Source organism: Dermacentor silvarum, chromosome 11 (assembly GCF_013339745.2).
Source record: "Dermacentor silvarum isolate Dsil-2018 chromosome 11, BIME_Dsil_1.4, whole genome shotgun sequence".
In the NCBI taxonomy this organism is placed as follows: domain Eukaryota; kingdom Metazoa; phylum Arthropoda; class Arachnida; order Ixodida; family Ixodidae; genus Dermacentor; species Dermacentor silvarum.
The window spans coordinates 107,953,431-107,977,744 of NC_051164.1; the positions used below are offsets into that span (position 1 = coordinate 107,953,431).

The following is a 24,314-nucleotide window of genomic DNA, read 5'->3' on the forward strand; positions in this document are numbered from 1 at the left end:
GTGTGTGGGTGTGTGTGTGTGTGTGTGTGTGTGTGTGTGTGTGTGTGTGTGTGTGTGTGTGTGTGTGTTTCGTGTGCGCGCGACGATCTCGTTGTCGAAGATGAACATTCAAAATAATCGCACACACAGCGTAATGCGTTACATGACAGATTGCGTGTATGGGTAATGTGGTTGTGAACCGCGCACTCATGCTCAGAAAGTACACCCTGTACAGAATACACGAAAAACTATATATATATATATATATATAATAGACCTGTGCGCACCGGATTCAGACCATGTTCGTGCGTGTGTGATTGCGTGTGTCGGTGCGCTGTGAGAGTGTGTGGTGCGTTGGCTTTCTGGGCGTGCGCGAACCACCGCCCACGTGATCAACACGGTTGCATCGCTGCCTGTCCTCTGAACTCCGTGAAAAAAATATCGAATCTGCGACACAAAGCGTGGAATCGCGTTATTCACTACGTATACCACATCCGTTTGAAGCGCTGCGTTTCGCGCCCGCTTTGCGTGAGCGCTTTTTCTGACCAAGCGGGGGGGGGGGGCCTTTGTGCTCTATCGTGGCCCTGACGTCCGCCACTCTTGGCGCAGTTGACTTGCCCTCCCCACTTCTCGTGTTCATATTGTCATCTCTCTCGTAACAATTTTTTTTTCGCTTCACAAAGTCATGCACTGTGGTTTTCTATTCTTTTCTTTTTCTTTTCTTTTTTCATTGAGCACCCAGGGACATTTTTCAAACGTTCGGCACCGACAATGACTCTTTTGTTAGCGTTGAAGGATAGACTGACTGGTGGAACATCTACAGAAGGATGCAGAAGGCATTCGTTGAATGCTGCAAGCTTTGTTTCATAGCATACTTCAAGCCCAAGGACGAGAATAAGTGAACAGAAAAAGTGAAAATTGAGTGAATGTTTTCCTCTTGTGGCCTTATCCACTCGACTGAAGAAGCTTTGCGTTCAGCAACCTTTGCTTACTGGCCAAACAAGCTGGCTCAGTGGAACCGTCTCCCCTGCTTGTGCCTTGCAAAGCTACGATATAATGAACACTGTTTATCTTCGCAATGCAAATAAAAAGCGTCACTGAAGTGTAATGACATTAATACGTAAACAGTGGGCATTCCGCACGCAAATATCGCTTTTTTTTTTGGGGGGGGGGGGGGGGGGGGGACGTAAACGAGTCTTTCTCGGCAAACAAGCGACCACAATAGTGCCACTTTAGATTTCAATTACGATCCCGCGCCACCCTCGATAGCGGAGCAGGTTCTCTCTTTCCTTTGTGGACGCTGTTCGCTTTCTTTCTTCAATGTGACGTGTGCGTCATTAGAGGATAAACGGCAAAAATAAAATAATAACGTAAGCCATGAAAGTAATATCTCAATAGACACGTGTTCAACAGCACTCGCTTTGTTGATCGCTATATGGCGACACGAAGGACGTGAAAGGATGAATGCCCGTCCGCCGCTGGCCTTCCATGCGGTTAAAAGTGTGTCGGCTATTGTCGAATGGTGTTTACAAAAAAGTAGCCGGTCCGTGCCCGGTTTTCCGTTTTGCTCGTCGCTATAGTACTTCTCCCGACATTCAATTTTGTGATTCGCTTGTTTTGTCTTTGACTTATGTTTGACCATGGGTTCGTTTTCGTGCCCAGTATTACTCGGCGGAGATTCCAAAACGCACTTTACAGACCTTCATTCAGGGCACGTGGATTTGCTATAAATGAACCCTTTCTCTTTTTGTCTACCTAGTTCCTGTTTATGGCCATGACCAAAATGGGACGCGGTGATTTTTAAAAGCCTTCTCAGGTTTCTTGTTTTTTTTTTCAGCCCTTTATGTTTCATTCCACCGCTCTTAATCTCATTTTTCGTTTCAGCAAATGATATCCGACCGGAACCTGATGTAGTTAGGTTCCCTGTCCTTGATGTATGTCGCTCATCGTTCCTTGAGCTAACCCAATAAACTGCAATACAATGCCGAAAGTGGCATGTGCGTAAGAAGTGATAGCTCTCATCATGCGGACTCGTGAGAAGCTGTCGGATTGAACGACTCACCTTCAACAAAATTCACATTGTCGTTCATCAATCAAACAACTACGTTATAATCTTCGCGTATATAAGGCCAACGACACATGTTTGAATATCGTAATTACCAATCTTAATAAACATTTTGAGGGGTGTAGGCATTTGCCAAGACATCTTCTATTGTTTTGGCTAATGAGATGCAGTCACGCCCACGCTATTACCGCATGCGTCCTAATGTGTCCTCGGTGCCTTGACGGCATTTTGTGCGCAGTTTGTTACCGTGGCTACGTGTGACGTCATGGGGGCTTATTAGCCTTTCAAGTCCCTTACTTCTCTAAATGGTCATTGTCCATCGAATTGAAATCAAGACACGAGTGTTCTAAGTTAAGGCTCCACATTTCGTGCTTCAGCACCTGCCAGCTTATAATTTGATTTCTGGTATGACCCGCCTGAAATCATTCCCATCCTGAAGTCAACGCTGGCTCTAACAACTATATACTTTATGTGGATACGCGCAAACTTGTTCAGCATGGCAAAAAAACAAAACAAAACAAAAAACACTACCAGGCGCTTTTAAACACTTCCCGGAAGACCCCCGATTACTTTTTTTTTAAGTTAAAGACAACAGCACCTAGCCGAGACAAAAGGCAGGTGACACATATGGGCGCACCGTTGGTACGTGTCGTTTCCCTTTTGTCCCGTCAGTAAGCACTGTATTCTTTAATTTCCAAAGTATGCACCAACATGACAAGATAGGCACTTTGTTTAAGTAGATGTGACTTGTTTTCTCTCTCCATTTTGTGACAAAAATCTCTGGTTGGCCAGCCTGGTTCATAATGATTATTAGCGGTCGCCACCCTGTTAATTCAGATACTTCGAGAAACTCCGTTAGACTGCAGAAAACAGCGAAGACGATGACTTGAAAGGTTGCCTTGTATAGCTAGCAGTGAAGCGATGTTCATCGGTCTTTTACGATAAAACTTTTGAGGCCCCGCCTATAGGAGCTACACTTATGTGATCATTGTGAACTTCCTTCGCCGACAGGAACAACACTCGAGTGTTTATCACCACGCGTTAATTGCCTGACTGATTTATTTTTGTACTGAATTGCACAAATGCGCTCGGTGATAGCATTCTGAGTTGCCGCATGGTGACAGCAGCTAAATTTAAGCTCAACTTTCGGAGCCGACGGAACTGAGTACGCGGCATTTCATTAGCGAGTTAGGCAGCTGCTTATGACAGCTTGTCAATTAGTCAGCTGTATTTCAAGCAGTGCCTGAACAGCTGTACGCCTGGCACCCGTCAGATGTTTTCTTTTTTTTTTTTTACATAGCACGCTCGTTTATTTTAACCCCGTAGGGATGTTGTAAAACAAGCCCACGGAAGTAACCGCTTCTATATTGTGAGACTGGGATAATAAATCCGTGGATGTCACTATCACATATGGGTAAAACTTGCGATGAGCTTTCTTTACAGTCAGTTTCATACGTGGCCATAATACGATACTATGTTTAGGAATAAGTAATCCTGTTTTTTTTTTTTGTTTTTTTTGTACCCTATGTTATGCCACATCGCTGAAGAACAAGCGTAAGCTAAATTCACTTTAGATATTGAAGTGATTTGTGCCTAACTTCCTTATTTACGGCTGTACAAGACAGGTTTACAGAAAGTTGAAGGCATGAAGCAAACAATCTGTGACGTCCAAAACATGGCGTCTATGACGTGTGCACGGCTCCGCAATTGCTTCCGCCGAATGCAGTCAGCGAAAGCTTAGCCTTCGTGATCTGTTTCGGTTGGGAAAACATCGGTGCGGTGTGGATTTGGACACCACCTATATAATGTTCGAGCAAGATATATCACAAGCTGAAGTTGACGTGTCAGTGAGCAAACTCGTCTTCATTCAGCGAAACGAATGTGTTGTAGTTGTTTCCCTGATGAGGCAAAATCCTCTTGTCGAATGGTTGGCTGGAGCCTGTGACATTCCTTGTTTTCTACCAGTCTTGAAAGTACTTTACAACTCAATTCCCGAAACAGCTCTTATGGTTTGTTTTAAATCAGTACGATTGCTTTCCCTGTTCCATAAGGGCACTGCGTGGAGTTGCCCCGGTAAAGTGGTGGCAAGGCGTGTCATTGACTCAGATATTATAAGCGCTCAAATACTGTGTTTCGAACACAAATTCAATGCTTGTGATTTGAATCGCAGTGTTAAACACCTGTAAGATTCGACATGTTTTTCTATAATATTTTTATGTTGGTTAATGGTCGAATACATGGTTGTACGTTGACAGCGTCGTGTTTGCCTTCCAAACGGGCCATGCATATGGTAACTGCCTAGTGGCCCCGTTTCTAAGCATCATTGTCAATCCAATCTAGCAAAGAAAATAGAATACAACACACAAGGTATTTCTGTGCGGTATAGGTGGCTGCTGATAAGGTCTGCTGTAGACTGAGAAGAAACAACATTATTGCATAGTACAAGAAACATAGCAACTGGATCTTAATTGGCGAGTTACCTTATGGTTGATGACGTTTAGTCATGCGATTTATCCTTCTCGCAGTCTAACGCATGATCTTTCCATCATTATCGATATGCATAGTGTCGCGGCTGTGTTGAATTGTTTTTCCGAACAATACATAACATTCACTTTCAGTCTTTCTTAACCACGCAACTAGCCTACTGCCCAACGTGATCAGGCCGCGCCACGTTCATTTGCTCCATGACTGACTCTCATGACTTCTCTAATCATGGCATGCATTCATGACCTATTTGGCTAGGCAGCAATTAGGTGTGCTTCCCTTTTTTTTTTTTTTTTGGGGGGGGGGGGGGCATGCTGCATATACTCTAGTGGGGGAAGTTAAATGACTTTGCAGAAGTGCGTTGCTTCTACTCTATTTACTTATGAACACCACTTAAACCTAGCCTAATTTTCACCTACTATTTATGCCTTGTTTGCACTTTGTCGCCTTTTGTATAGCTATTAAAAATGCTTGGTATTCCTTCAGATATCCAAAGCCACATTTTCCAGATATATGATTCCATGCTCTGTAGTTTATCTTACTTTTCATTATCTCATGTTATAATATCGTTAAGTGTTTTGTATGTACAGCAAAGAAAGAAGTTAGATTGTAAACAGTAACATTGCGGCCAAGAGATCTCACGGCGTCAGTAAAACAAATTCTTCAGACACATCAAGCATAATTCAGCGGCACCGTATTTTCAGGCATCTAGTGCAGTCCAAGTTTCCCTATAATGGTCTCTTACTTTGCTTGCATAAAGCACTCGTTATGTTTATGACTGATACGTTGTGACGCAAGCTTCGTTACTTGCTAGCGAAAAAAAAAAGAGGCTGCTGGGGCGAGAATTCGGACAGTTTTTCTATTCAAGACATTTAAATAAACTCTGAGAAACCTAGCGTCTTTTCCACAGTAATCATAACGAGAAGCATGACGTTTAATAACAACGTTTTAACCACTTCAAACTTAACATCTGAGGTGGCATGCACAACACCGCTTCTATGTAGCATTACATTGACAAAAGCGTGCACATTTTATCTCAAGACGCTCTTCTAGCTCTCAATCTCTCTCAGGTCTTCTAGCTCTTCTAGCTCTCTCAGGTCTAAAACTTAGGTCCTGTTGGTCTACCTTTTGGCTCGGCGAGAATACCCGCGCAATCCATGGCGCAGCTTCAGAAGGTGCACCACACCAGCGGTCTACACCGCAAGCGCCAGTCTAACCTCCGCGCTTTTCTTCGCCACGTTGAGGTAGTATTCCCTGCTGTAAGCGAACATACTAACACTCTGACGGATTGGAAGCTCATAAGGATGGTGATGGTGTGGCAGTGATGATGTTTGGTCGAGGCGAGGTTGGCCTGGCAGACGTGGCCGGCAACTGAGTGTTTTTTTTTCCGTGTCATAAATAGGTCACCATAAGTTCATCGGTCCAGTTTATTGCAGGAATCTGAGTAGAATACGCAATATATTCTTGCGCGCTATTCGTGGTTTTTCCAGGAAAACAAAATCTTATGTGCGTTCATGAAGCAACCATTTTCTTCTCATGCTGTACAGAAGCCTATTCCTTTCAGAACACCAGTGCCTGTGATTATGGTTGGCCGTGCTACTTCTCTATCGTGCACTGACTGCAAAGTAGTCGGCAATCATCATCATCATCAACCGCCTATATTTATGTCCACAGCAGGGCGAATCCCTCTCCCTGAGATCTCCAATTACCCCTGTCTTGCGCTAGCTGATTCCAACTTGCGCCTGAAAATTTTCTAACTTGATCACCCCACCATGTTTTCTGTCGTCCTGGACTGCACTTCCCTTCTCTTGGTAGCCATTGTATAACTCTAATGGTCCACCGGTTATCCAACCTACACATTACATGGCCTGCCCAGCTCCATTTTCCCCTCTTAATGTCGACTAGAATGTCCACTAGAATGTCCACTAGAATGTCCACTCCCTCATGACTCCTACAATTAGTAGGCAATATAGCGCACTTAATCTGATTCATAGGGATGGAAACTACAGAGCAGCGCTATCATATAATCTTCTACAAACAAACGACTTCTTTAGCAAGGCACTGCACAGCGGACGCATGAACTGGACGTACATGTCTCCTCATTGTCTACCATGGGCAATAAGATTTATTGCGAAGATATTGCTCATCGCTTCAGCACACATATGACACTATCTTCGAATACTATAGCGGGCGAACATAGACTGCATTCTATGAGCACTCTTGATCAATGAATTTGCGCTGCCATTCGTACCGTCGTGTTACTTATCAGGTAGAAAATATCATACAACTATCTTATATACGGACACAACATATTGTCCACACAACAGATTGAGTACTGCGACATCGTTCCGCAAAACCACGTGCCTATTTATCTCTCTATAATGTATACGTGGTGCCGATGGCCGCATTGAGGTACTCGTCCGCGCTATAGCCAAACATCATGAAGTCCACGGCGTAGATAGCGTACAGCGCCGCCACTTTCGACCTAGGCAGTCGAGAAAAGTACGATAGGGCCACATTCCTAGTGTCACTGGGTCCCTTGTTCACCCACAACTGAGAACGATTGGTCACTCCAAGCGCACTGTACATTACCGGCACGTCTGCCAAGGTGCCCACGAAATCGTAAGGAACGAGGCACGGCTCGCAGCGATCGCTGTACAACTGCCAGTGCAAGTCGTACTTGGACGGATGGATGCTCAGAAGAAGGTCGACAAACTCTTCGAACGTGATGAGGTCTTTCCGCCTGTCCACGTTCTCGGCCCCTCTGAAGTGAACCATGGCGTCATTCCAGTACCTGTAATAGAAGTACTGTCCCGTTGGCACTGTACGCCTCGTCTTGTCTTCGAAGAAGGATACGAGGCGCTCAAAAGGGTGCCGGACGAACATGACCTTGAATGCGTTGGCCAGATCGCTAACGTTGAGATCCTTCCGGTACAACATGAACGGAAGGCCCATGGCTGAGTAGACATAGTAATGCATGGTTGAATCAGTGTATTTGCCCCTATGGCTCTCGTTTAGGCTTAGCAGGAGAGTCTTGAGACTGGTGTTGGCAACTTTGGGAATCGAGCAATACAGCACGCTGCGGTTGTTGCGCGGGTTTACCGCGTAGAGTAGGTGCTTGTAGGTTTTGTAAATCACCGTCAACGCACCCGCTGTCGTCTTGTTCATCTTCTCTAGCCTCTCGTTCTGCTGTTTGGCGTAGCGTTGACAGAAGCTGCGCACACGTTCCGTGAGGTCTTGAACTTCACGACTTGGCCCTTGTGTGCTTGTGACTTTAATAGTTTTGTACTCTTTAAGTGTGTTGTCAGAGAGCTGTGGCTGACTTCCTCTAGATCGAGAATCGTAGACCCACTGGATGGAGGTTCGGAATCTTGGGAGCTGTCAATAGAAATGGCGTAAGTGCAATGAGAGCGCTCGTCACGTTGTTTTGGGCATGAAATTAGCTTAACAAACCTGCTAACTCATACAGCGCAGTGTACTTATTTACTGCGTCCTGTTACACTGTATTCAACAGCTATATAGTGAGGCGCACGAGAAGAGGTTGTTGTACTATAATATAAATGAATGTTCCAGACCTGCAGTTTGGCGCACCTCGCATCTTGTGAAGCCATTATATTTATTCGTTCAGTTTAGATTTTATGGAGAAGCCATATCGACAAACTATTGGCCAATTTTTTCGGATAACTGATTTATTAATTCCTTAATAACAGTAGCCCACTTTAATATGCACGTTTATTTTCTTTATTTCCCTTTCCTATTCACGATTTCGTTAGCTACGTCGCCTTTTTCTTTCTTTTTTTCTTTTTGCAAGAAGTACGCGAGCGAATGCCACTGAAATGATCATTGGTGGTTTGATGGGCATATGGTGAAAGCCTGCAGCGATATTGTAAGCGACGCTCAGTGGAGCAATTGCCGGCCATGATCGCCAGGCTAAACTCACCTGTTGCTACAATTCACCACCACCACCACCACCACCACCCCATCTATGATTTAATGATGAATTTTACCATATGGCATCTTTTCTATATTTTCTTTCTTCAAGCATGGCAGCTAACAGTGAACATGTCTCTGAGGCTTCGAATGCTTAACCTATAGTCTTCGTATCCACGTCTACTTGTTTGTCCTTTTTTTTCCGGGGACCAAATTTCACCCGCTGATAACCTAAAGTTATCATCCAGCATGATTTGCATGATTTGGAACTCACTCGTATGTTATCGTTGATTCTATTTGTTGTCTACATCCTTGTTGAACCTTGTGTAATTAGATCGTATGAGCGACGCGAATAGTGTTGTACTTTCTGGAAGGTTTGCGAGCACTAACGATTACAGTGGAGCCTTCCACGAGTCGTGTATAAAGCCCGACGTGCTTGACTTGCAAATCAGATTTCGATTATCACCGACTGTGCTCACCGCTATCGTTGTGCTTTGAGTGTCACATGCTTTTCCAGGCACAGGTTCGCCCAATAAAAAGTTAGCCTCGTGATTCACATTTTTGCTATTGTGTTCTTCCCCGTCACTACAGCGTGACAATGTTGAGCTTGTTCCAGGTGAGATCCTGCTTAGCTGTTCTTTTTTTTTTTTGAACTTTAAAGAATGCGGTAAGAAACATTCTGTGGAGTGACAGTCTCCATTTTTTGTGACGGGGCTCATGACATGGCAGTTTGACGTTTATAATAAATTAACTCATGCGTTCGTGAACTGCACATGCACTTGTACTTTGTGACGCTTCTAACTTCTTATAGGCTTAATTTTCTGACTAACGAAAAACGTTCCTATTGCAGTTTGAAATACTTGCGTACGAGGTAAGAACGTCCAAATTTACTTTCACACTATTAACTACCCCGGGTGAGATTTACAGGCTCGTTTAAATAGAACGTAAATGGACATCTAGCACAAAGCAATGCCATTATATTCGCATGTTTCCCCACTGAACAAATTAAGACTTAGCAATTGAACCATCTCGCCTCTTACGGCTGTCTGTAAAACAGTCGGTATTGTATGCGAAATGGCAACTTAACCTCAATTTATACCCCTGAATAGACGACGCCGCATGCCTATCTTGGAAGGTTCCACCACGTTGGTAGCACCATGAGCAAAGCGTTATTTTCTTAGTAGATACGGCTACACGCTGACCCGTTTTTGCTGCATGACTACACACGAGGTCAAATTACGTATTTCTCAGGACGAAGCGTCCCATTTGAATTTATTAACTCAGATTCGGTATTCTCAAAATAACGACAGCAGGCTAAAGCGGTCCAGGGCAACTCCGGCGATATTTCGATGACCGCTGACTTTAATATAATTTTTAATATGCGTTCTCTTTTGCACTCTGATTATCTGTGCCAAACGGTATGGCTGCAAGTCATTTAATTTTCCTGAAAATGAATTTAAAGATTGGTTGCGTGTTACCGACTCATGCCCACCAGTGTATGACTTTTTACTGGCCACCTGTGTTTGTGACGTTAGAGAATACACCGCCACTTCGCCCAGAAAAGACGGAACGGGCTCCTTTTTCTACAAGACGACGGCCGAGAATAATTGCTTTGACAGACGTCTCACGGTTATCACGTCTCATGTTCACGGTTATCACGGCGGCAAGGCTCTTCGCCTTGCCGGGGCACATCAGCTGCATGCCTCGCGCGGTGGCGGCTCGTCAAAAGCAAACGGCGATCCTTGAGCGCTCATACTGTTGCTGAAATCGCCGCCGCTTAGTTTAAAAGAGCTGTAAAAGCTCCCTATGTCATCCGGAGACATCATCAGCTTCGATTTTTTGGCGTTGCCACGTGTGCTGCGTGTTTATGTTACGGTAGTGTAGGAACTGACGTCATTGACTCATCGTGACGTCACACAAAGTGGCTACCAGTTTCGGAACCTCGTTTATTGGTTATTTAAAATTATTGATTAGTTTCTAAGCAAACTGATCCCCCTACCGGTGACAGGACTGTCAATGCCATTAAAAAATGACAATTCCCTAACGTGGTTAAAAAACGCCGGAGTTGCCCTTTAAGGAGGTCTTCTGCTTCTTTACTATACAAAGACACAGGCAGGACGTTCACAAACGCGAGAAGCTAGGTTAGCTAGGCGCAATCATGGCTGCCTGCACTTGTGGGAGAGCGAGTAATGATCTACAGAAAGTAAATGAAAGACTATAAAACAGTGTGTGGGTTATTCCTACCTGCACAAACACTGTTGTGAGGACGAAAAGACATCCGCAAACACACAAGCACGTGAACGTCAGTCGCTCACAGCTCGGTGACTGTCCGTTCATGTTTCAACAAAATGCTCGCTTCACATCTAGAGATGGTCACGCAAGTGTACTCGAAGCTGCATCACGTTCAGGTCTTCTGCACTTTTCATAACTTCAGTAACTGATCTGCAGTACTCTGCTCGCGAGCGAAATGGTCGCCAAGGTAATCTGCACGAACAGCCCGTCAGAGCATTAGGAAAAATGTCATGGCTTGTCGTAAATTCGCGAATAACTTATTCCAGAGAGCAAGTTGCCCGTTGGGAAGGAAGTCTGCGCAGGATACAGTCCATGTCACAGTTGACGACGTAGCAAAAATCACTCCAGTCGTCTGCAGTTTTCAGAACTCACACCTTGCGGCAGATGTCTTCTAGAGAATCAGAGCAGAAGCATCATTACAGTTGTCAAGAGTCGTAGCACCACATTAAGGCGGAATCTTAATTTACCTTTTATGTCACTTTCATATCACACGGGCAACTGTATTTCAGTTTTGGTTTGTTTCTATGTTCCACTCAAAGTCGGCCAGAAACACATCTTTAGCTCTTCTTATGTCTGAAATATTCAGGATTTAATGGTCCAACGTGATTATAATTGGCAAGACGCAAGAATTTCCATAATACGCCTTGCATACTGTCCTTGCTGTCGGTCGGCTCTGAGAAATATCATTGATTAGATGCTGTCTGGTAGCCAAAAAACCGGCACCCTGTCATTAACACAACCTCAGTTTCACTCTTTCTTTCCTTGTGTCCGTTGTCCTGAACCACGCGGATGTGCTTAGTTAGGATGTGATGCGAGTAACGGTCCACGATAGGCTTGGCGCACTTTCACAATCGACTCACTTCCCTATTCGGTTCTTCAACCAGCAGTTGAGAATTCCCTTGTTTCTCTTCCATCCTATAGCCCACCACTAGACCATCAATACGTTGCATGCTACTTAGCCTTATCTGTCCTACCCGTAATATTGCTGTCTGTGCTACACTGCTCTCAGACCACACGCAGGTAACCACGATAAGCATGGCTCAGACTGGCAGCCACGCTTTGTCATCCTCTACAAGGTCGACCCACACGCCGATGGTTTCACTGTAGGACCTTGCTTTGTTCTCTGGTAAACACTTCGTCACTGGCACATTCATCACAAAGTGTCTTCCGATGCTGTTTATAGAATCGTTCCATGCACTCGCTGGACGGGAGATCGGGGAGTCATCTTGGGCTGTTTCTTCAATCGGTGCGTGAGTTGTCAAACCGGGTCACAATCGGTCTGTCGGATGCGGGCCAGACTCCTTTGCTGCTGCCCTTTTGTCAAGAGACAGACTAACTGCTTCAGGACGCCTCGGTCAGATCGTGTCCTATGATCAAGTGACGCCGTTTCCTTGGGTTTCCTTCGAGATGCAGCACAGATGACCAGGGGCGTGCAACTCCGTTATAGCTCGCGCTATGTCTACAGCTGCTGCGGCTCCCGCGGCTGCTGCCGCTGCTCTCTAGCATGTGCACTCTCTCGCGAAAGAAAAAAAAATATTAAACGACAAAGAAAATGGCGGCAAAACATCTCCTCGTTACGTCTAAGAATACTCACGCACGCACACACGCCCGCACACACGCCCGCACACACACGGATTCTCCCTCTCCTTCCCTCTTGCCTGTACGAGACTGATGCTTTCTGGGCGGGCCACATTTTTTTTCTTCGTTCTCGTCGCGCTCCCACGCCCTTCGCACCCAAGCCCGAGAGGTTTACTAGTATTTTTTCACGCGAAAGGACCTGCCGCTCTTCAACAAAGAGCCGTCGAGCACGCCGAGACGCGGTCCTCTTCTCAAAGAACCAGGCGTCATGCTGCGCGATGGTTTACTATACGTCTATGTATATTTTTTTTTCTTCCCGCTTGCGTCTCGTGTGTCTGCCGATTCTGCAGAAATCACGAACTCTCTTCGCAATCGCTCTTCTGTTCGGCTACGCTCTCATTTTCTGGGTAGTTTTCATACGCTCCACCGCCGTGCGAGCCAGACAACCTTTTGGTTGTCCGACGGGAAAAGAACCCCCTCTTTGGGAAGGAAAGAAGCGTCGCTTCCGTTGCAATCCTAAAGCAGCCGGCACGCTCGTGTGGAGTGTAAGTGAAGCTCCTAGCAAGGCGTTTGATTTACACCTGCCACTCTGGAGGGAAGCGCGCGAGTCCAAGCCCATTTTCTCGTATGCCGGCGTCGTGACCTCGTGGTCATATAAGAGACGGTGCATAAAAGTTCGTGGGCTGGGGGAAGATTCACTCGCAGCTGTTCGATCGGAGCTACGTGGAATGCGTGGCGCCTTTAACCCAGTTCCTCAATAGTTTGATAGTGAGAGGAAATTGGGTTCTAAGAGCGACAGAGATAGCGGAAATAATAAAGCTGCAACCCCTTTGTGCGGTCCCTTTATGTACTTTTATTTATGTTCGCTATATGTCTCACTGGGGCTTCACTGCGTGAGCTGGTTTTCCGAATGTAGTAGTTGGCTGCCTCCTTGAAATTTGAGACGTCAAGGATAGCATTCGTGGACGCACAGCGGTGGTGCCACAGTATACAGAAACTTTTTTTGTATAGAGATTTCAGTATATCAGTCGGAATGATGCGACGGCTCCCGTGTCGTGAGTAAATGACCCGCCTACAGTAATATTCATCACTGGGGGAGAAAGCACTCGTCTGCTTTTAGCCACGTATAGTAGGCGCACTTCTGTTTGATTCTCGACAGATATCGAACATCCAAGGCTGGGTCGAGTGATCCATAAGTAAAACGACAAACTGTGTAGTGAATGTATACTTCACAGGGAATTGTCGTAAAACTTCGTCGGCTACACCTACACATTTTTCGGTTTAGTGCTTGTGCCACTGAAGCAGACAATTAACGAGAGGAGATGGGCATCATGGCCGCATTCATGGGGTCTTTACAGCTGTTCTTCAGCGAATACTACAACCATTTTAGGATTGCATGTGCACATAAACTTTTATGTTACGAACAGCTCTTTCACGCTTCAAGGCGTGCAATTTACGTCGTGCAACTGTTTCCATATCATTCAGAGACAAAGCGCAAAGCGACGTTAGCGTGTATACGTGGTCATCGATCTTCTTTTTTTAGTCGTAAGTATCAGTTCAACGATATCCTCCAAGGAGACTTGACAGTAAACAACGATGCTTAGAAACACAGTGTTTCTTGTGCAGAAAGAACCTTGCATCTGAGATAGAGAGAAACCAGTTGTGCTTCATGAAAGGATCGCATAACTATCTTCTGACAGCAGGAAAAAGGCCGGATAAAGGATGATCCTAAGGCTCCAGCGACTGAGCCAAAACGTAAACACACGTAGTTTGCATTTTCCTTGAATTTTGCAAACGTTTCGCTTTTCTGCGAGGTGTCGTGAGCGTAACATTTGAATACGATGAAAGAAAGCGGCAAGTGAAGCTGACTAAGGCGCTTTACCTACGTTTTGACGTGCCGACAGCTGCGACGGCACTTTGAGACTGCTCGCATCTGCGTAACATAGGCTCGACGCTGAAATATGCGCAAGTTCGGCATCGGATCCGGGACATTCGGCTGTCACGACCCCATATTTTGTCCAAGTTCGAAAGCATGCCATGTGAGTGGAAAGGCTACATTTAAACAATCGTGTAGCCTGGTCGCATCTGCTTATAAGTGGACCTTGCGCAAGTTTTTTTGGTGATGTTCAAGTTGTGCCATGTCCCCCTATAATTAACCAAATGTGGCGTGCTCAGCAGCACGCAAGATTATTTTTCTTTTGAAACAAGCGGCCTTGAATAAAATCCACAGGGGCATGACTAAATGTCTACCAGGTTATGAGAGCAGCTTTTGCCTTTTTTACAAGCCTCTGGTCTAGACCTATGGGTTCAGAGATGCCGCAATGTAGTGTACTCGTGTATCCTCCTGGTTTAGCTTCTACAGCCTCCCCAAAATTTAATAATATCGTGCAAGCGTCGACCGCACACCGTGTCAGTGGCCTTCTAGCGGTGAAGGGTGGCGAAATTACCCTCGCGTAATAATTTGATAATATGAACTCTTGGGAGGCTGTACGCTATATTGCACGGTGCCCTGAAATATTTTCAATATGAACTCGGAAATGATCACGCAAAAGAAATATCCATAATAAATATTAAGTCAGATTCAGGCCGAGCCGTATGGAAGTTAGAGAAATGGAAGCTCTTTAATGAATACTTGCTCTCGTAACTAACGATCATGTAATAAGAACAGATTTGAAAAGTGGTGTTATTTAGCTGTCGTCGGGTATCAGGAGTATATACGCATGATCATCATCCTAATCATCATCACTACTACTACTATACTACGACTACTACTGCTGCTAGTATTCTTTCGCGTCTCCTTTCCCCTGTGCCGATTAGCAGGCCAGAGCTAGTTATAGCTTCAGAATAGTGTTTGCCTGAGCTCGTTGGTTGCACATAGCACAAATGGTTTCCAGCAGAACGAACTGACACGGACAGAAAGGGACGACGACACACGGTTCCCTTTTTGTCCGTGTCAGTGCGTTCTGCTGGAAACCATTTGTGCTAGTCATAGCTCAGGCTGACCTTTCCGCATCTCTGAAATTAAATATTGCTCTCTCTCTCTCTCTTTTCTTATGACTAAGCGTCGCTTTATTATTTAATAAATTATATAAGACCTCCTTCTTTCGTGTATGTGGGCACTGTTATACGAAAGAGCAATCGGTCTCATGAAACTTCGTTTACTTTTCATTTTGTTTCCAAGTTAAACATCACAGAGTGTTTAGTCTATCTCTTCTCGTTCACATTTCTAATCTCATACTAAATTCCGTCCTATCCGAGAATAACTTCAATCTAAGCGCAATTTGCAGCTATGAGAGACATCCCATATGTGAACATTTTTTTGGAAATCATGTGCTGCTTGTATTTGCAACAGTATACCCAGATCACTAAAATCCACTCAGGCTGAATTTCTTGTAATTGACCAAATATTCAACCCGTTACAAAACTGTTAAACATGGTAACACTCGTTATTACAGTCGGCACTAAGTTCGAAACTTGGTCATAAGAAACAGCAGCTTGAGAATAATGTGCAAATTCTTCTATGGAGCGAAAATAACAAGCACAGTGAGCACTTGTCCCTGTAAGGAGATGAAAATAATTGGCCTTTTTAGTAATCAAGGCAACAAATACTGATTAATAAGTGGGACGAGCCACAGGATTGAAAATAGAATGCTTGGCATAGTCAAACACATCTTCGCTTTAAATCCTGCCGATGAACGAAATCTAGGGGATGCCCAGATAGAATAGAATACTGTTTATTCTGACATGTGTATACACATACATCACTGTATCATGCCAACGAGATGAGGCTCCTGACTAGGCCTTCATCCCAGTTCGTAAAAAAAAAAAAAAAAAAAAAAAAAAACGAGACAGCAGTGGGATCGGCAAAGAAACGTTCAATAACAGCTCAGGTCAAATATATCAGATATAGAATTCATCGAAAACATTGATCAATTACATACAAAGTTACGCAATTAATGTAACAATATAATACAGTATCCTAGCTGCCTAATTCCAAGGCTGTTTTGTTTCTTTCCTGAATTGAGCATGTGACTTCTTCGAGACCATTGGCACCAAGAACTGATACAGAATCAAAAAATATATTTATATTCACTGTTATTTATTCTAGCATACTTTTTCAGACTGCACGTGTCGGCGTTCATTACCAAAAGACCTGCTGCAAGGCTACTCTTCCACAAAACACACTGCGTTCACGCAGGTACTACTGCACATCTGTGTTTATCTTTCTAAAGCCTGTGACTGTTTTTTGATACCATGAATATCACCAATACATTGAACCGGATGCCGACATTCAAGCTCGTCTAATTCGCTCAGAACTGTACACGATTCCGTGTACACAGTACATTTTTATTCAATAAGGCTGTAGCATCAGTGACTCTAGCACGATGGCAATTTGCAAAAGAAGCCAAAAAAAAGAAAGAAAAAAACCTGTCGTGGAGGTGCTGGGTATCGATCCCAGTACCTCTCGCATGCTAAGCGAGCGCTCTACCATCTGAGCTACACCCCCGGACGCTTTTTGCTCCTATGTGAAGAGTCCTTGTGCCTCGCTACCTTGGAGTCCTCGTATTCGCCCTAAGTGGAGCAGCGCGACCGGTTTTACAACGAGCAACTCGCGCCGGGCGCGGTTCCATCAGAAGCCGCGTGTAAACGTGGACATTGATTGCAGTAGCGTTACCGCCATTCTCTCTTCCACAGGGGATCTCTTCCATAGGGGAGTATGTTTACAGTCTGAACTATTATGTTCTATTTAGTTAGGTGCTTGATAGGTCCGTCGACTCAATCGTTCGTGATGCCAGAATCGCTTAAATGGACGCTTTAGAGAGAAACAAAATATGAGCTGCATTAGTAAATTACCCTTCTACAATAGAATAAAGGTCACTCTTACCGTAAGAGGAGCCTGAGTCAGCCAGAAAATATTTTCTAATATCTTGGCGTTATCCTAATTAACCATGTCGCCCAAGTCACCTGCATGTTCTGCCAAGGCATCTGATGCGACTTTTACTTAACTCGTGCGCTAACAGTAATAACTAATAAAAACTAAAACAGTGCACCACAGTGCAGCGTCGTGGCAATGAAGCGCCAACGAGGCGCTTTTTAAAAGTTGGTTAAAGTCTTTTTCTTGTTTACATCGTTGATATGCTGCTTCAACTGCCGTTCGAAATTGCCTGCCTCGCCGATATATACGCGGTCGCAGGCTTCACATGGGACACCGTAGACGATGCCAGGAAGCTTTATCTTCGGAAGCTTGTCTTTCACGCTTACCAGCCGATGGCGTAATTGTTGGGATGGCACGTGAGCTACCTGGACGTCATAGCCGCGTAGAACCCGGCCGTATATACGACTGCGTATATACCGGCGAGACAGGCAATTTCGAACAGCAGTTCAAGCGGCATATCAGCGATGTAAACAAGAAAAAAAAACGATCGCATCAAACGCCTTGGCAGAACATGCAGGTGACTTGGGCCACAGGATTGACGGGGATAAAACGCCAAGGTATTGGAAAAGGAAAGAAATTTGACATCGAGGCACCACTTGGAATCGCTTTTAATCCAAACGACCGATAGCACCCTCAACCGGAACGAGTTAACCATTCCCCCCAACTACACGAGCTGTATACGTAATATTTGAAAGCCATATAAACATTGTATCGCACGTCCTTGATAACATTGTGAACAAGGCTCCCGTCAGGGGGGCTAAAACATATTTTCTTGTATTCTTTCAGTGGTCGGTGCTCTTATTCTTACCCTTCTACTTTACGACGTTCAACAATAATAAATCCTCGATAAAGGCGAACACATAAGTTTTGTTTGCAAACTGAAGCAACACTTCTCAGTTCTGAACCCCAAGGGAAAGTTCACTTCGGGCTCAGAACTTTTTGAATGAACTTATTTGAATGAAAAAACTTGAAATACTCAGGTATATGGAGAGGAGCGCCACACATTTCTCACTCCCACTTGCTTTCGTATTTTGTGTTCAGAATACCCTCCGAAGAGGTGAGTGTCATCACGTGAGTTCTCACTGACTTCGCTGCCGAAGCTAGTATCGGAAATTTCCTTATCGCTGACTACCTCCTGCTGACATCTTTTCAACCCTCAGCGGTGGCTTAGTGACTATGTTTCGCTGCTAAGGACGAGGCCGCGGGATCGAATCCCGGCCGCGGAGGCCGCATATCGATGGGGGCGAAATGCGAAAACGTCCGTGTCCCGTGCATTGGGGGCCCGTTGAAGATCCCCTGGTGGTCCAAATTTATCTTGAGTCCCCCACTCCAGATAATCAATAATCAAATTTGGATTTTGCACGAGAAATCCCAGAATTCAATTCAACATATTTTCACAGTTGTAAAATGCGCGCGAACATTTTACAAATTTACGCAAAGGGCCTCGATCGAGCGGCCAGTCGAGCGGCAATTTTGCGTGTATTCGCGGCCTTTTCTCACGCCCGGAAAAACACTTTTATGTAGTACCATGTACTAAGCGACAGAAAGCTGTATCGGCAGTTTTTCGTGTTGCTCGACAGTTTTCTGATTGACATTTTTCATCTTATTATAATATTTGAGAAGTTGGTTAATAAATTAGTACTAATCATTTAATCAGGAGGAATGCAAGAAAAAATCTGAGTATCTACAAGCGACGGCAAACAACATTGCCTTAATTTTTCTGTCCACCTACGTGGCGTTTGCATATTTTTAAATCTGGGTGCATGATAATTGGGACATCCTGTATAACTATAGATGTGCTGGTTAACGGCTCTGTTCCCTACCGAATCACGCACTGAAACAAACGCTACTGAAATATCCTCACTAAAACAAATATTCGCCTGCAAGCTCACAATTCCTGTGATAATGTGTATATATTTCAAGAAGCGTACGGCTATTTAATTGCATTGGCAATCATCGTCGATGGTTTTGGCTCCATTTTATTGCCATGATTTCGCGTTTACTTTGCATCGCAGTCCCAGAAGTAGACTCCGCGTATTGCGGACGCATGTCATGCACTGAGGAAAGCTCAGTCCTCTCTCATGTCCGCTCATCTACACATAAGCAGCGATAGTTTGTGATCCAAGTGTGCGTTTCATGCTCATAAATAAGGTGCAAGACATCGTAAAGTTGACTGTTCATTCATGGTTAACAAAAGTAACACCCTCTGACACGTTCGCAGCTGTACGGGCTTGGACTCCTACCAAAGCGACCAACGCAATAGCCCTGATTTCATTGTCGTTGGAACTCTTCAAGAAAACACCAGAAGGCAAGTCCCACGAAGCGCTTATATGCCACTCTCTTCCACAAATGCCCGGCTTACAGAACTTCTATAGCGAAAAACCTGCCACGTGGTTTCTTGAGCTAGAGATTTACTTTCGACAAGATTTATTTGTGACAAGACGACACTGTCGCAGGCGTTCCGCTTCGTTTACCCTGAACTCAGGGTCGGCGGCTCTTCGCTGACGTTTGCCCTCAACATCGCGCTGCAGCAACTCGGGGTCCGCGGCTCTTCGCTGACGTTTCGCCTGGGCTTCGGAAGCTTCACGCTAGAATCGGACGACAAGCTTCGCTTACCCCATTTTCTCGATAGGGGAAGGGCTGGTGAGTTTGTCTCTCTGGGACCCACGTGTGACAAGGGTAGTTCAAGCACGCATTACAGGTCCCCGAGCACACAGGGGTGTGTGTCATTGAGCTTGGATCCTTTCTGCACAATCACCAGGATCAACCCACATTACAGGGGTATGTGCCATTGAGCTTGGGTCCTTTCTGCACGATCACCACGATCGGCTCGCTTTTCAGCGTGACACCAGCACCACCGACACTTGTGAGCATATAAAGCTTCGCTCAAAAGTTGCGAAGAAACAATCGTGGTTGCTATCCAATAATGCATTCAGCATGCTTTGGGAGGTACTTTTTTGCGACACTACGTTGCACTATGGAAGGAGCTCCCCTTACACCGTGCCTTACCCGTACGCGAGAGCCAACCGGTACTTGGAGCGCCACTTCCTCAAGGAACCGGAGGCGCAGCTTCTCAACGACAGCACCTCTAAACGCTTGCTGTCGCGAGAGAAGCCGAGAACGCTCCTTTTACTGCCGTGCCAGCAGTGCCTCAGCATGTTGGTGCCGTGCCACAGGCACGGCCGATGGATTAAAAAAAGGTGGTGACACCGTGCTTCTTTGCCGCTACGTTAGACTGCATTGTCTTCAGTATCGACTCCAGAAAGCGGTTAGACACGAGAAATCATGGTTAGTTCTCAAATAAAACTTTGCCTGACCATCGACAATGATTAGCAATGTGAGCGAAAAGCCCTAACGAACGAGGCAGAGAACCAACGAATGAACGAACGAACGACTGCACGAACTAACCATCCGAAAGGTTTGCTTGCGGAACGCTCCCCCTCCGCGCCTCGGTTGCGCGACAGCTTACGCATGACAGCTCAACCGACACCCTCCTCCCCTACTCTCCCACACCTTCCGTGCTCTTTTTTCGTTATTTTGTATTGTGTTTGCATTCTTTTGTACGCCTGGTCGAAGGCGTTCGCTTAACGTTGTGTCCCCTATTTCTAAAACGTCCACGTGAAATAAAGCATGCGAGCGTGCGTGGTCTCATTGATGATTGCCGCTTTCGTAGCCATCACCATCGTGTATTGCTGGTTTGAATAAACCGCAGCTCGCGGCGGCTACCTCTTCGGGCTGCTTTCACGAAATAATTTGAACAGTAAACCATGCTAATCAACTTTCATGCATAGGATAAGATTGCGAGAAACGTTTTGGAAGTCTAGCAGATGCATCAAGAAAAACGAAGATTCGTTTGTATCAAGTGACACGTCTGTGGCCCTTTGCAATGATCAGAATGATCCTCGTGTAATGATGAAGGTAGCACAAACGTCGCTGTGGTCGCATGGCTCCTGAAGTGAGGAAGAGAAAGACATAAGGATCGGTGTCGCTGGTTTTGCCTCGTGCTGGTGTTTGGCTGGAACTGCTCGGGTGCTCTTTGAGCTGGACGTAGCGTGACTGGGCTTAAACGCCAATAAACCCCATATCACTTGTCATAACTTTTGGCATGAAACCATAAAATGATTCACGTTCCCTTTTTATTACTCTATCTACTGTACCACGGTTCTGCGCATGTCTTGAATTGAATTCTGGTGTTTTACGTGCCCAAACCACCATTTGATTATGGGGCACGCCGTGGTTGGTGACTCCGGGTTAATTTTCCCCACCAGGGGATTTTTAACGTGCCCCCAATGCACGGGACACGGACGTTTTTACACTTCGCCCCCATCGAAATTCGGCCACCGCGGCTGGCATTTCAACCCGCGACCTTGTGCTTAGCAGCGCCGCACCATGGCCCGCATGGCTTCCAGGTATTGTGCGCAGTATACAGGCAAATTTTTAAGGCTAATATAATGCATTTGGCAAGGCGTTGGTCCTGATTGATTGATTTATTCATTCGTTCATTCATTCGTTCGTTCATTCATTCATTCATTCATTTATTTATTTATTTATTTATTTATTTATTTATTTATTTATTTATTTATTTATTTATTTATTTATTTCTTTTCGATACCCTCAATCGCGGAGGCGTTGCAGAGGAAAGTGGGTAACATAAAAAGAAAAGAACAGAATGAAACATGCAGCATTATACAGTATTAGCGACAAATTGTAAAAGTGAAATGAAAAATAACAGAAGGGTACTAAAACAAATATAACTTAACTGAACAGAAATAAACACATCATGTCATACAATACTAGTGGCAAAATATGAAAGTAACAAATTTGGGAAAGGGAGAAAAGAAAACATGAGAAAAAATGTTGCAGTGGCTTAGCTCGGCTATGCCAGGATATACGTAGCGTTAGCAAAGGTTCAGCTGATTATTCTTAGCTTTCTTGGTTGTCTAGATTGTCAAGGATTAGCTTGATTGTCATGCTTACTGCTGCTCCAATGACACACACAATGACACACTACTCAGCGGCGTCAAGTCTTTCATGTGCCATAGTCTTTCGCACACGTCGCACACAGATCCAAACGGATTGTTTACGAAGTCCGTCTGGAAGGTCCGAGTGGCACTGGCGCTTTCGCTGAGTTTCACAGTATATTCAGTCGATCGGCGAGCCTTGACGTCATCGACGGCGTTTTGTTGTTGCTGCAGGGGTGGTCGGGCAAGTCGCTCAGCCTCCTGGCGACGCCGCTTTAATTGCTAGACGTTCGTCCCTTTGCTCCAGTGTCTCCGCAGCACGTTTAGCCTTCTTCTGTTCATTCCTCCTACGCTCAACCGCTAATTGCCAGGCAACTACTTCGGGATCCGATGAGTCTAGCTTCTCCGTTCTTCTGCGCTGTTGAGCAGCATTTGCGCTCTCCTTCTCCATGGCTATACCACACTGGCAAACGCCAGTCAGAAGCGCAGCGGCTCCAGCGCAGTGTCAGACGGCGACTGCACAGCGAGCGCGCGCCGGCGCCAGTGCGTCTACCACGGCTACGACGTCACTCCTCTGGAATGCGCAGACCGGCGGCGGTGAGTCGCGCGCGGCGGCGGCGGAGTGCGCGAGAGGTGCCGGCTCCGGTGGCTCCGGTGCGCAAGCCGTGTGACATCACTGATCCTTGCGCATGCGCAGCACGGCTCTTGATGTGCCGCGCGAAACGGGCTTGGCTAGGCCAGTGTAGCTAACGCTACAAAAACGTGAAAATCAAACGAAATTGCAGGCATCGCGACACATGTAAAAAAAAAAGACAGAAAGAAAGAAGTGGGGAGGAGAGATGCATGAGATGATTAAGCAGTGCCATCACAATGCAGGTGCGCAGATAAATAATCGGAAAAAAGAGAATGATCAGAAATTGAAACAACGTCGTCAGGTAGGTGCATGGTTTTAATCGTTTGATGTGTGCGGTATGAAAGAAAAATAAAATGTGTTTGTTTTGCAAAAAATGCCTTTAACTTTGTGTTTATGGTCAATCCGGGATGAGCGATAAGTGGGTGGATTCATTCATTCATCCAGTCAGGCATTGGGGGGGGGGGGGGGGGGGGGGGGTCACATGAAACATGTTACATCTTATTCACATCGAACTGCAGAGAACACTGCACAGCAATTGTTGTAACCGCAAACATTTTTGTTATCAAGAATATACGACGCGGCTGTCCCGTCATGTCGACGCAAAGACCTTATAATTAGGAGTCGAACAAAAGTTCCAAGATTTGCCAGTTGCGAGCGAGCGACTACAGAATCGATCGTGGTTCATGTTCTGCGGCGACGCAAGTTCTACGTGGCGCGAACGGGAAGACACAAATTTTCCGCATCCTCATCAAACCGTCTAAGTTCTGTCGTCTTTTTTTATTTTCGTGTATAACGTTGTGTTTTCGTACAAATTTTTACTAATCCACGCTCTCCTTTTTATGGCCCACACACCAAAAGCGCCTTCAGGGTTAATAAATTATGTGGACGGTTGCAAAATTGGTGATTTATTATTCGTTGTAAATCCAGCCACACGAACCCAAGGTGGTCGAAATTAACCAAGAGCTCTTCACAATCGTGGCCTTCTCAATCCGAACTACGGTTCTAGCAAATCAATCCATTTGTCAGTATCAAAAAAGAAAAAAAAATGTCGTGGAGGTGCTGGGTATCGATCCCAGTACCTCTCGCATGCTAAGCGAGCGCTCTACCATCTGAGCTACACCCCCGGACAATCAGAAACGGTAACGGTACCGGTTTTAAAAGCTACCGCGAAAGAGTCCTACTTTTCAAGGAAAGCAGACCAGCGTGTAACAACGAACCGGTTCGACAGCGTCGCAAGCCAGTCCGACGCGGCATCGTGCGGCGTTTTTAAAAGGACTCTCTTGATTACCGTCGTATTCCCGGCACAGCTGCAGCGTGTAAAAGGTTGACGTATGTAGCCCAAAGTAAAATTTCAAGTTTTCTATTGAATTTGACAGCAATTATTCGCCTGCCACGTGGAGGAATTCGAGCACTGGGCTGCTTTCGTAAGCAAACCGATAGTGGTGTGAGTGAATT

General features: G+C 45.4%; 1 protein-coding gene and 2 non-coding genes across 3 annotated transcripts; all 3 read right to left on the reverse strand.

The window, feature by feature from the left end:
• Positions 1–6,895: 6,895 nt before the first annotated feature.
• LOC119434025 (carbohydrate sulfotransferase 11-like) lies at positions 6,896–10,860 on the reverse strand. The gene is made up of 2 exons (XM_037701325.2): positions 10,703–10,860; positions 6,896–7,906 (listed from the first exon to the last, which is right to left on the reverse strand). The coding sequence occupies exons 1-2, from the start codon at positions 10,793–10,795 to the stop codon at positions 6,905–6,907; spliced, it is 1,095 nt and encodes a 364-aa protein (XP_037557253.1). The 5' UTR covers positions 10,796–10,860; the 3' UTR covers positions 6,896–6,904.
• A 5,902-nt stretch (positions 10,861–16,762) lies between these two features.
• Trnaa-agc (transfer RNA alanine (anticodon AGC)) lies at positions 16,763–16,835 on the reverse strand. The gene has a single exon. It is a non-coding gene; the product is annotated as a tRNA-Ala (tRNA).
• Positions 16,836–23,910: 7,075 nt separating this feature from the next.
• On the reverse strand, positions 23,911–23,983 carry Trnaa-agc (transfer RNA alanine (anticodon AGC)). Its single transcript has one exon. It is a non-coding gene; the product is annotated as a tRNA-Ala (tRNA).
• Positions 23,984–24,314: the final 331 nt, after the last annotated feature.

Coding starts and splice junctions, on each gene's coding strand:
- LOC119434025 (XM_037701325.2), bottom strand. CDS start 10,795: ATGAACGGACAGTCACCGAGCTGTGAGCGACTGACGTTCACGTGCTTG. Junction 7,907..10,702: donor TCACAACAGTGTTTGTGCAG/GTAGGAATAACC, acceptor TTCTATTGACAG/CTCCCAAGATTCCGAACCTC.